General features: G+C 33.0%; 1 protein-coding gene across 1 annotated transcript in view; it reads left to right on the forward strand.

Annotated features, from left to right (window-relative positions):
• The window catches only part of Smp_198930 (hypothetical protein), a gene marked incomplete at both ends in the record, with an annotated part of 44152 nt that overhangs the window by 18814 nt on the left and 10963 nt on the right, over positions 1–14375 (forward strand). The window contains 5 exons of the mRNA XM_018798598.1: positions 4446–4512; positions 6535–6598; positions 7666–7798; positions 9564–9685; positions 11273–11317. Coding sequence (XP_018646677.1) covers positions 4446–4512; positions 6535–6598; positions 7666–7798; positions 9564–9685; positions 11273–11317 — 431 coding nt within the window. The remainder of the gene's footprint in view (positions 1–4445; positions 4513–6534; positions 6599–7665; positions 7799–9563; positions 9686–11272; positions 11318–14375) is intronic.

Raw genomic sequence — 14375 nt, forward strand, 5'->3', positions numbered from 1 at the left:
AAAATCCGTTGTAAACCGACCGTACGTAAGCATCAGGTTCCGAACTTAGCGCCGTGACCTTGAAAACACGCGAAAGCTTCTGATTGGCTCGTCCATATAGTTTAGTCTCGCCGTTTAATAGCAATATCTATTCATGAATTAAGTTCATAGTTGCTAGATAATTTAAAGCAACTTAATGAGAGATCATAGAGATAAATTTCAGGTCAGTTGGTGCTCGTTAGTTGGACAAAGTCTAGTGCTGAGTCTTATGATCTTGATTCTAGATTATATACATTCATGTCTTATGCTGCTGACTTCCTTTGGCGATCTTATATCTAACAAAGAGTACTATCATGTTAGTCATTTTAAAATGTGATCAAAAGAAATCAATCTAAAATAACGAATAGGGAAAAATGACATTGTTCATTATTTGGTAATCATTTAAGGTTAACAGTTTATTCATTTAAATATATTTCGTTGATAAAGATGTTTAAATCCTACCGTCATTTACTAACTTATTATAATATCTATAATGGTCTGTAAGTTATTAAAGAAAACTTCCCTTCATCTTGGCGAATACCACACTGTAATAAAACCTTTTTTTTCTTTGTTGACTCAACTCTGTACGAACAAGAATCATTTAGATGTATACCACTGAGCCTTAAGCAGACTGAAATAAACATAATACTAGATAATTATAGTGGATGTCAAGTAATAACTTTCTTCGATATACAAGAATATCTAAACATTAACGTATCGTAGATAGCACGAAAATAAGTCGTTACATTTAAGTCTCTTCCACTATAACCCCATCCGTCTGGAAATTCATACATTTTTTTCTAAGGAACTCAATAATAAGTATTCAAATGACAATTCTTTGAAATTTCAACTATCTCAATCAACTTAAATTGTGACAAAGAATGATTGATTATAAATTTTAAGTAACTCAATATCCTACTTCATATGAATAACCCACCAAATAAATCAATGTGAAGAGTCAAGAAGGAGACAAAGTACTGATAAGCTAATACGATTTGAGCATGCCCATTTCTCTGCAATACTGACTTCACTCAATACGTCAGATTACACACTGAGTAATTTGATTTGTTTTCCAATTAAGGGGATAGTTTAAACTAGTATAACCACTTACTATGTTACAAAAAGCCAGTCTTATTTTTCAACTACTTATTTATTTGAACACGTAAATATTGGTACAAGGGGGCACCAGATATATATGCGCCACATCAAAGAATGAAAATAGAAAAAGAAAAAGAGGGTAAGCTGCATATAAGAAAAAAGAAAAAAAGGAACAATAACAACCACAAATTAGTGTTAGTGTAATAATAAGAATAATAGTGGAGGAAACAGAAATGTACAACCAGAAGAACTCTTTCAGTTAACGAACTTATAATAACTTTTTATGAAGAAAGTAAAAAAAAGGTTGCAGCAGGATCACCATTGGCTTCTATTCTGAGCCATATCTGATAACATCTCTAGCCACTGTGTTTCACCATCTCTCGGACCTCAACCAGGGAGTCGTGAAAGACCAACAGAAGCCAGTCCTTTTCAGCTTCCTTTCATACCACGACACCATATCATACACCGACCACCTCTCCGCTTTTTCCAACCAATCCCAGCATCGTCAGCAAATAATGCACAACGAGGAATTCTCTGGGATGACATTCATAGAACATGTACTACTATTATCACTTTGAAAAAAATATTTTTCAATTAGTCTAATAATTAAATTTATTCTTTCAATAAGAATCCTTCTAATCAATAAATAGTTAAAATTAAAACCCGTTTTTATTCTTTTTTTTTAAAAAAATAAAGAAAAATTACTGAATCACATAGATACTTTCATTGTATGTTGTTGGTTTGTTTGTTTGCCTTTTTCTTTCTATTTTTTTATTTTTCTAAATTCCTAACAAATAGTTGATAAGTCCATTACAAACAGTATACATATCAATATATATATATGTAGAGAGAGAGAGAGGGAGGGAGGGAGAGAGAGAGAGAGAGTAATGATTATGTAAACATTATTACCGTGACAATAGTGTTATATTGAAAAGTTTTTGTTTGACAGATAGAAGTAAAAGGCATTTTTTTTGGTTTCATGTAATGTAACAGTGTCAATTATTTATTGAAATAAGTGTGTTAATAATAATAGCACACAAGTTATTTAAATAGATAGATAGATAGACAAACACATAGATAACTATGTAGATCGATAGATAGACAGACAGTTAGTTAAGTGCTTCATTCGAATGAAGTGACAATGTTGATGAATATTTTTTAAAAACTTTATAATGAGAATATTAAAAAAATTTAGTTACTAAGACCTTTATCAAATAAAACGAATTGTAAGTGGAATGTTTTAGTGATGAATACAAAAAAAACACAAGAATAAATCAATATAAAAATTCTTTTCTTAAGTAATATATAGCAACTACTTATGGATTATGTATGTCTGTTATCCGTCATGGAGGAACATAGGCCGCCCACTACCATTATCCATCCAACTCTGTCCTGGGCAATCCTTTTTAGTTATTTCCAATTAACATTCATCCTTTTCATATCTGCTTCTATTTGCTGACGTAATGTGTTCTATGGCCTTCCACTTTTCTGCTTCCCTTACGGATTCCATGTTAATGCTTGCCTCATGATGAAGTCTGGTGATTTCCTCAGTGTATGTCTTATCCACTCCCAACGTCTTTTCCTAATCTCCCCTTGAACTAGAAGCTGGTTTGTGCTATCCTATGGAAGACTGTTGCTGATGGTATCCGGCTAATGGACATTAAGTATCTTTTGTAGACAATTGTTTAGAAATACTTGTACTGTTTTGATGATGGCTGTGATAGTTATCATAGTTTCAGCTGCGTACAGTAAAACTGTCTTGACTTTCGTATTGAAGATTCTGACTTTGATGTTGGCTTGAAGACAGTTGTTTTGAGTTTCATATGTTATTCAATTGTAGGATTGTTGTCCTTGCTTTGACAATCTTTACCTTCACATTTGAACCAGAATTTCCTTGTTACTCTATGATGCTGTTCAGGGACGCAAAACTTTCCACTTCTTCCATAGGTTCTTCATTAAGTGTCATTGGTTTGATGCTCTTAGTGTTATATTTCAGGAATTGTTTTTTCCCTTATGTGGTAAGACCTACTGCTGTAGAGGATTCTGCTGTGTGTATGCTACTTATGTTGGCAGATACAAATAGTATGTAGCGGCATTAGGAGTTGAAATGTCTGCCAGCGGAAGATTGAAATGAAGAGAACAGGAAGAAAATTGGAGACGAATCAAAATAACAATAGAATTAAAAGAATAACGGAGTAACTGACAGCCCAAAGAAGCTGTGTAAATTATGTATTTAATGTATTATTTTCATATTTTGCTAAGTAATTGCAACTGAGAAGGAAAGGTGATTATAATCGAGTCGACTACCAAAAGAAAGATAAAATCTAAAGTTAACAGCCTTGTCTGACACCGGTTTTTACTGGAAATACATCTGTCAGCTGTTCTTCAAGCAAAACTTTGCAGTGTAGTCCATAGTATGAATTCCGTATGATATTTACAATCGTTTCAGATACACTATAGTGTCGAATAGCTTACAAACAAAGTTAGTCAATAAATGAGATAAATATCTGAAGTAGATTACACAAAGGAAATTGTTTTAACTATTGACAACTAGGAAGATCTATTAAAGAGTTTTGTGCAAGATTGCGAAATCATTATTAATACTACTGGTCGGTCAAGCATGACTGACAAGTGACTTAGTAGAAATGAGTTTCATTCTTAGCAGTTAAATCACATAAACACAGTGAAGTGAAATCATCGAAATATCTATCAAATAAGTCCGGATCATAATAACAATACCATTATACATAATAATAGTCAACATAATAGTTCATCAAAGACATTGTGGTTCCGATAGAATCAATGAAATAAAATCAACTGTGAATGAATATTGAAAGAGTATATGCATACCTACCACTAATTCCTGTTCTGATCCACTTAATCAAATGCTATACAGCACTGGTGATGGTTATCTTGTCTACACTGAAAAGATGATTTGTCAACTTGATTTGATGGGTTAATACAACATCTTGCTTGCAGTAGCCCCCAATATTTTTGTATACGTGATAGTTAAACACATATAACGTATCTTCAAATCCCGGGAATTGATGAAGATCCTTAACTGACTTTCTAATCTTTACCTGATGATGTCGATACACTCACTTATTCAATAATACACATGAATCATAACATGAATCACTACTTAGTTGTTAATCGATTGTATACTTTAATTACTGAAATCGTAAGTGATATCAATAAAGCTACTATCACTATGACCTCAATAAATAGTATGATAAACAACCTAAAGTTTAAAGAAATATGTAAATATTATAGATTAACTATAGTAAATTATGCATTTGTTCTATTTATGTTGTCTATTTTCAATTTAGAAATTGATGTCACCTTGTACAGTGATGCAATTTTATCCAGAACATTAGATTTAACCAAAGATAACAGGTAAATATCAAAATAGAAAACAATCATTTTTCACAATTTTATTTCAGAAAAACTGGTTAACTGACCCCCCCTCCCCTCATGTTATCGTTATTAATAATATTATTATCTTCATTAGTAAATCTTTAACAAGATTAAATTATTTTAATAGATGAGATCTTGAGTCAGTTGAAGCTAGACCACTATGGAAAAACCTGGAAGCACTAGATGGCCGGTTGAAGTTAGCCATTAACACTGTTGAATGCCGGCACAGTGGTCTAGAGGTTAAGCGTTCGTTCGGTCCTGGGTTCAAATCTTGAGAGGTGGGATCGTGGAAGCTCGTTACTGAGGAGTGCCATACTAGGACCAGATGGCCATCCAATGCTTCCAGGTTTTCCATGGTGGTTTAGCAATAATTGATTCATGAATTCAACCATCAGATTGTTTATTAACTTAAAACCTAGTTTTAGTATTTTGTATCCACATTAATAAAAAAATTACTTCTAAATGAATGCTATCAACATTTGAATATCATGCTTGGGCGAATTGATACCATCAAATCTAATATTACTCCTAAATCAAATGATCCTTTACCTTACTGACGTTAATGATCACCATCTAATTTTCATCTATTAATATTTCTTGAAATATTGTTTCCTATTTCCCTATAAAAATTATTTTTTTCATATCTAATGAATAAGCTTAATCATTCTTAGCTTCATATTTTGATATTTTCAATTTAATTATTGTATAAAGTTAATGATTCCTTAAATATTTCTGTTATAAGTCGTACCACTTGGATACCCTGTTAATGTATAACGTGATTATACTTCCAATTAGAGAGTAGTGAATTAGTGATCGTACCAATGATACACAAAACCTGTACAAGTAGTCTAGAGTACTTGTCGGTTCTGCTTTCTGCCTAGTCCAGCCAGTTAAGTTCAGAAAACCAATAAAAGCCTCCGCAATATGAATCATTTACCTCAAGGATACTGGGTTTATATATCAATCAAACTGACAACATCGAACCATAAAATAAGAAAACAACATTTGTACAAGGTTTAACCAAACGTGGCTATGAATAAGGGAGATAGTATATGATAGACTTGGGATACCTCAAGAACGGTAAATCTTATAGTAATAGTCTATGAGTCAAAATTAAAGCTTATAATGAGATGAACATGAATATGAATAGTTTAGTTATTTAACAATTATACAATAAAAATATACGCATAGTATCGGTTCATAAATAGATCCTAAATTTACCATTCACTATTCTTATCGAGACATAACAATTTCATTTGAATATCATGCTTGTGCGAATAGACTCCATCAAATCTAAGCTACATGTAAATTGTTGTCATAATGAATAGACTATTGAAAAGTCGATGATTTACTACTAATTAAATGATTCTATGAAATAGAAGCGGTAAACATGACTAATCAAAAGAGATTATAGATATGTGATTATGCAACTATACATATATACAGATATATATTATATACCCGTTTGATGACAGATTAAAAACCGGTGAAATTAGTGAATTCTTAGCATTTTTAAACATCATTATGAATAAAATTGTTTGATTGATTTAAATATACAATAAAAACAAAATAAAAAGCATGAGTCAATTGAAGCTAGACCACTATGGAAAACCTGGAAACACTGGACGGCCGTTTCGTCCTATTATGGGACTCCTCAGCAGTGCGCATCCACGAACCTGCTCTCGCGAGATTCGAACCCAGGACCTACCAGTCTCGCGCCAGAGCACTTAACCGATAGACCACTGAGCCGGCATCCGATGGTGTTTATGTCTAACTCCAACTAATCCGCGAAGTTGAGCGACCGTTCACCAATTTTCTTCAGTGAGTTCCTATCTCACAATAGTCCAACAATAGGACGAAACAGCCGTCCTGTGCTTCCAGGTTTTCCTTGGCGGTCTAGCTTCAATTTAGGATCAGCTTTCAATTACAAATAAATGTTTTAAAATCTAATCATTTATCATTACCAATATTCATAGTATGATATTATTATATTTTATGAAGGTTAACACTTCATATGCAAACTGGTGGAGTTCTGAAAATCTATGATAGCTGTTTTTCAAATCCTGTAAGTTCTTAGATGAAAAATTTTTTACATTATTTATTACTGGAAAGTTGAAATAAATTTAAGTTTTTTCTTGATGGAGTTTCGTTCTCTGAGCTGTATGGTTTGGTTGCGGAGCTTTCATCGTCCTTCTGAACGACATCATCAGCACAAACTTCGGGTAGAAGTGAAGTGTTTTTAAATTAAACTAGCTGCAACTTGAGTAGCTCGGTGATAATGTTAACAACTGCATGAAGGATTTAAGAAATACACGTTAATATTTTAAGAATAATATTTTCAAATGTGACAATAATCCCTTTTACTAGAGTGAATTTAACTGCAACATTTTCAATCTCCACTACGATTATACCACTTAGCAATTTCAGTTAGTGTACTTTCATTGAACGAGTATAGTTTTCTGAAAGAATTTGGTTTCAATCAGCTGGAGATGCCCACAAATGCTTCCGATGAATTTACCCCATGCGGCATACTGTGTAGTATCAGATGAAAGACATAAATATAATAGAAGTCAGAGGTTGATGTAAGATGTTTATTGAAAATAACAATCGAATTATTGATACTCGCCTACTAAATGGACGAAAACATGACAGAAAAGTTTCGACAGGTAGCACAGCTTAGACTTAAAATATCACTGATAATACCAGGTTTTCCATAACTGTTACATTTCCTAACGATGAAATGTAGTAAGCTTTATTTCATTCAGACTTATGCATATCTATCAAAAATAACTAAATACACAGTCATTACTTTGAGTACTACATTTCCATGAACTTGACATCAGTAACGTAGTGGCTGAATGGTTGAAGCATATGTCTTTAAAACACTGAGGTTAAAAAAGTTCCGAGATTACTTTAGATTGTAAACCCTATTCTAACCTACGGGATAGATTTTTCAAATGTTTGTGATAGAAATGATAAGAAAACTGTCTGTCAGAAAATGAATATCAACAATTCGGAATCGAATCGAAATCTGGATTCAATAATTGTCAGAATAATAATCTTTGTTTAGATTTCCCGTTTTCATGAATTATCACTTTATAATGTATGTCATATTTTTTTTCATTATTCAAGGCTTCAATCCGACAATTTCATATTGCAAAGACAACGTGCAGTGAAGAGTTGATTGATTTGATATTGACTGTTACTTGTTCAAGTGATCCAGTTACTGATTATTGTCTTGTAGAAGAGGGTATAAATGAAGAAGGTAACTTTTTATTTTTTAATTGTGTATTTATACCTATTTATTTCTAAAATAACTAGCCTATTCAAGGATGTTAAACTGGTAAATTATGAGAAATAATGAAAACTGACTGAGGTTATAAATTTTAAACATTGAATACCAGTTTAGCATTCCAAAGACACGATGTAAGCCATGATACCAGAAAGTTCATTGTTTCTTTTTCCCGTAGATCATCTAACAGTTCAGAAACTTTGAAAGTAATGTTTACTTTAGAATTAAATGAAGTAGATTTATTGAGAAGCAAATTGAGGATGCTTGAAATCACTATAGTGCATGATAATACATTGACTGTCCCCATAGTTTCTCCAAAGAAATGGGATTTGTTCATAGGTGTCAATATTTTTAAGGCAGTTACTGAGATGAGTTAATTATCGATGTGGTGAATAAATGATGATAGTGATTTTATTTCTTAGGCACATTATGGTAAACTATTTAATTCTCGATAGTTTACTTACTGAAACTAAGCGTTTTAGCATATTGGATTTCAATAGTAGATAGTTTGTTAAGTATTTTGAGGAAAACAATTAAGTTCAATTTAAGTCAATGTTTCCATAAATAGTCCAGTACAAGCTTATTACATCTGGGTTTGAATTTTAAGGTACTATTTCATTTTCTGTTATATTGTGTAATCAGAGCTTGTAAATACATACCTCACGATTATCAATGTTGATAAATAAACACCAGAATGTGCATAAATTTTTTCATCAATGATCTAAGAAAGTATTTTCATAGTTGAAATCATGAGTCAATTGAAGCTAGATCACCATGGAAAACCTGGAAGCACTGGACGGCCGTTTCGTCCTATTATGGGACTCCTCAGCAGTGTGCATCCACGATCCCGCCTCTCGAGACTCGAACCCAGGACCTACCAGTCTCGCGCGTGAGCACTTAACCGATAGACCACTGAACCGGCATCCAACGGTGGTAATGTCTAACTTCAACCAATCCACGATTTTGAGCAACCGTTCACCAATTGTCTTCAGTGATTTAATATCTCTACAACAGACTTGGTTGAACTCCCACTAGAACTCCAGGAAATATCTCTTGAAACCAGTCACTAGTGAGCATATGATCTAAGAAAGTTACAAATATTGCATATATGTCACAATATATGTAGACCACTATAATAGACTGTAGGAAAACATTCAATCCAGTTCAGTTTTCTGATTTTATAACAATTCATTAAAGCTTTATTACAGGTTTTATCCTATCAGATGATTAAGTTAAGGGCCTTCAAATAGTTTGGATTCCATTCGGAATTTCCTGGGTTTTTTGTTTTAGAAATTCAAACTGCAGTCTAATTAGAAATAGAAAAACGCAAATTTAAAACAAACAGCTTCTTATCATAGGTTTGAAGTTTAAATTTAGTCAACCAACCAAAGGTTTTTCAATTGTAATGTGCTCGAACACAGAAGGGAGACAACCGATTGTATTTTAACACAAAATTACAGAGTTATTTGATCAAATAAGAAAACTATACGTTCAGTACTTCGTTTATAAGTATAGGAACAGCCATTCCACTTCTGATTGTCGTTGCATACTACTTATATTGACATAAGTAGCATACACTACAATATCAAAACATTTTAAATATCATTTTAAAATGTCTATAATATATACATTAATGTCAGAAAGATTTCAAGCGGAAACTTCAAAATAATTCAATTAACAGGTTAACTTGGAAGTTTCATGTTACATTAATTTATGTTTATTGTATTATGGTTTTTAGGTAGAATATTACGTCCTAAAGACTACCCTTTATTGATTGTTCAAAATAGTCAATCACTAGGTGTATTAGTTTTACGGAAGAAACAAGATGCTTTACTAATGTGCAAACGACGTTCAGCTTGGGTAAGTTCTTCTCTATAGTAATGTCCATATTTACTTTTCAATCTAATCTTAATCTTACATTCCTAATAATTTTTAACACTTTTTTTATTGTGTGAAATTAAGATAATGAATAATAAAATGGTTGTCACTTAATAAATTTCAGAAGGGGGTTTTGTGGAAATTTTAATAATTTTATAGAGTTGAGATCATGAGTCAATTGAAGCTAGGGTTCTGATCATGATCATATGCTCACTAGTGACTGGCTCCATGAGGTATTTTCTGGATTTCTAGTGAGAAGCAGTGATCAGTGGAGTACAACCAGTTCTGTTGGCAGATATCCACTCACTGAAGACAATGGTAAATGTGTCGCTCAATTTCGTGGATTGTTTGAAGTTAGACACTAACACCGTCGGATGCCGGCCATCTCAGTGGTCCATCGGTTAAGTGCTCGCGCGAGAGAATGATAGGTTCTGGCTTCGAACTTCGCGAGATGGGATCGTGGATATACATTGTTGAGGAGTGCCGCAGTAGGACGAAACGTCCGTCCAGTGTTTCTACGTTGGTGGTCTAGCTTAGTAATTTGCTTAAGCAGTTTTCAACCTCAGATTTTTAAATGTAATCACTACAAGACTCAATTCACAAATGGAGAAACTACATTAATTTCATTATTACACTGGTTGTCAGAAATGAGATCAGCCTCGTGAAGAACCTTGGCTTTCACTGCGTCATAACTTTGGTATATGAAGATCACCCAACTCTTGAAGCAGAGTTTAAAAAGTTTAAATGATGTTCACTTGTTTGCTTTCTTTAAACAAGATTTTGTTCACTGGATGTGGTTGATGATCTCACGCTGAACACTACTCGTTTACCTGGGTTTGAAATCGGCAGTAACCATAGAAGAGTTTCAAGCGGATTTAACGAAGCAAAGTCCATAGCGTATTCATCTTTGAATCTTATCTTACTAAGAAGCATAAACAATATTATTTTTAGTCGGTCATTTACCTGTAAATTGAGGTTATTTAGTTTTTCGTGTTAGTAAACTTATTTATTTAGGATTCATGCGGATAATCATTCAGAATCTCCGAGCTTTGGTTACATGATAGTAGTCGTCAACAATTCTTACTTGGATTCATGAGCAAAATGCCGCTTACTAGAATTTAAGCTGGTATTCACACAGTTCCACTGGATGTGACTTTACCACAAGGCTATTGGGGCAGCGACTGACCACTATAGGATTGAGATCTTCACATAAACTGATCATTGAGCAATAGGCGGTGAACATTTATAAATTGATTTCAAGCAGTAAATCAGTGAATAATATGTGATCAATTCAAAATAGGTCTGTTATTTAGTAGTAGGCGGATTGATTATTGTAATTTTCGATCTATATTTTCTATGTGGAGTATATCTCCATCTGATAATCCTTTACAGTCGTATCATATAACAACCCTTATGTAATCTTATAGTCAATAACATTTCATCATTGGTTATATATTAAGCTATAAATATCATTGCCCAGATATAGTAGTCATTTCATTCATATAATCTAACTTTCTTTTAAGTAAAATAGTCTTCCCCTCCATTTCCTTTTTTTCATTTCTTCAATAGATGAATAAAACCAAACCATATTTTCGACGTTCACTACGTGATAAAGTAAGTGATTATTTTAAAAGAATTAACCATTGGATTGTCATTTCACTTGATTTTATCTTGTCATTAAAAGTAACCCAGAAGAAACTGAATTGGTTGATAGGTATCAATACCATGGTTTGATGTGATAGTTTCAAATACATTGAGTATTGGATAGTGAACTATCATTCTTAGACTGTTTAGTTAAAAGGAGTTCTAATGAAAGTCTAGATCTAGTCATACATCGAAAATCAACACATTCAAAATGGTATATTGATTTTAACTCTTCGTATTCATTCTGTGCTAAAATTTCCCTAGCCCTAACTCTCTTCAGAAAAGCAACTAAAATTATTACCTCAGAGAAAGACAAGCTGAAAGGAAAAGAGAGTATAATAAACATCCTACGTTCTAATAATTTTCCCAAAAGTATTGTTTAAAACATATTAAAACAGAACTGTCCTTCTGTAGATTGTTGGGGAGATCCAGATAATTCCTCCAAAAAATGCCAAAAAAGGCTTTGAAAACGTTGAGAAACCTTTTATCCAATCAGCATTCAATACACGTTCTGCCAGAACCATCTAGAAAGTGAAAAATCACATGACGTGTTTCTGATTGGATGATTATCTATACTGCTACTATGTTTAGAAGCGTACCAGAAGTTCCCGAATACCCAAGGTCATCTAAAATACTATAAATACTCTAGATTTCCTGTACATAAACGAACGTTTGCAGTAAAGCGTTTCTTCCATATTTCGTACCTTTTCTCTCGTATTCAAGTCACTGTGTAGATTTAGCCTAGGAGTTACTAGAAGACTTTAGGAACCGAATCTAGCGTTCGATTAGAAGACTTATCATAAATAACAATCCTAATGAAATTTCTTGGACTGATACCGTAGTTTTACCTTACCGCCAAAGTACAACAAAAGATTTCCAACGGATATTAAAAACTTACAAAGTTAAAGCTTTCTATAAGACAACTAACACTTTAAGGAACGCTTTAGTTAGAATTAAAGATAAAACTTCGTCAACTTCTACTCAAAATTGTGTCTACAGATTAGGCTCTGTCGATTGTGATGCGTTTTATATTGGAGAGTTTTCCTGTGAGATTTCGACTCGTGCCAAGGAACATTTAAATTGCACAAAAAGGTCTAATAATCCTGGGGAGTCGGAAACTTTACAAGTTAAATTAGCAAAAACAGTACATGCTATTTTCAATAATCATCAAATTATGATTAAAAATATCGAAATAATTCAGAAAGGCTTTTCCAACTACAAAGAAAGGCTAGTAGCTGAAGCGTTTCACATAATGCTAAATCCCTCTGTCCTCACTAAGAAAGAATCTTAATCCAAGACTAGACTGTTTCACCAGACAACCACAGTGGACTATATTTTTTTTCTTATTTATATACACACACACGGATACACAATCTCAACCCACTATTTCTTATTACAAACGTATACATTTTTCATACCCACAATCTGACACACAAATTAATACATTGTCAGGTCATACAAATCCACCTTGACCATGAACAGTTTGACATCGATATATTCAGACCTATTATGATTTTGATAGTACTAGAAATATTCTTCACTGTTTCCTTAATACTATTTAAACTTGTTTCAATTTGATGTCAGTTATATGTTTACTCTGAAGAAGTGACTTACATTAAGTCACAAAACGTCAGAGATACAATTTTTCTACTCATTGGAATATATCAAAAAAATATTTTTATAAAGTTGAGATCATGAGTCAATTGAAGCTAGATCACCATGGAAAACCTGGAAGCACTGGACGGTCGTTTCGTCCTATTACGGCCGTCTAGTGCTTCCAGGTTTTCCATGATGGTCAAGCTTCAATTGATTCATGATCTCAAATATCGAAATTGCTATAATATCCTTAAAACCCCTTCTGATAATAAATTTTAATTGCCAAAATATTCATTATTTTTCAGAATAAATTACTTTAGGACTCGTTAGTAGCATGAATCAAAAGATGAAATTGTTTAGTATGGAACAAGTCTACTATTGATTATGCTTGGAATGTAAAGTTTAGCTCCAGAAAGCCAGAAAATGTTTGTGAAAGCTTCGAATGCGTGTTTGTTTTTCTTTTATCCATGATAGTGAAAGGTATTTTCTCCTGAAGAGTAGGAATTATTTTCTTCCTGAAAAGTCTCATGTAGAGTGTACATTCAAACCATCCTTTTTAGAACACTTTTTATTTGTGTAAATAATGTTTAACAAAATAATCAAGACTTTAAAATGTGCCATATTACCTTGAATAACAACAGTTATAGTTACAAGAATGAGTAAATACCTCTATTCCAAAGCATCCACGATCCCGCCTTGCAAGATTCGAACCCAGTGATTCCAGGTTTTCCATGGTGGTCTACCTTCAAGTGATTCATGATCTCAACTGTTAAAATTACTATAATATCCACAAAACCCCCTCTAATATTATTTTAATATTTATTGAAGTCACTTGGAGACCTAATGAAAACTAAGGACAATGAATAGGTAATCCATCAGTCATCACTCATCACCGTAAATACGACCATTTTCGGAACTCAAGTCTTCAACCAAGTGTGATATATATATATATATCATTGAAATTATCTTATATTATTCATTTACCTTTAAAATAACTAGTGTCAATTCAGACACAAAGTTCCAATGAAAGAAAAAAGCTGTGGAATCTCCAGTCTAAACAAAGGAAACAACTAACAGATGATACTGGATACTAATCATAATATGTCGCATATTGAGTGTACACAATTGAATCAAGACGTAATGATATGAAAATGTGCACTTAATGTAAAAAATTTTACCTTGTGAGAAGGGGTTTGTGGAAATTTTAGTAATTTTATAGTTGAAATCATGAATCAATTGAAGCTAGATCACCATCGAAAACGTGGAAGCACTGGACAGCCGTTTAGTCCTATTTTGGGACTTCTCAGCAGTGCGCATCCACGATCCAGCCTCGTGAGATTAGAACCCAGGACCTATCAGTCTTGCGCGAGAGCGCTTAACCTCTAGACCACTGAGTTTGGCCGGAATCCAACGGTGTTAATGTTTAACTTCA

Source organism: Schistosoma mansoni, assembly GCF_000237925.1.
Source record: "Schistosoma mansoni, WGS project CABG00000000 data, supercontig 0151, strain Puerto Rico, whole genome shotgun sequence".
NCBI classification, from domain to species: domain Eukaryota; kingdom Metazoa; phylum Platyhelminthes; class Trematoda; order Strigeidida; family Schistosomatidae; genus Schistosoma; species Schistosoma mansoni.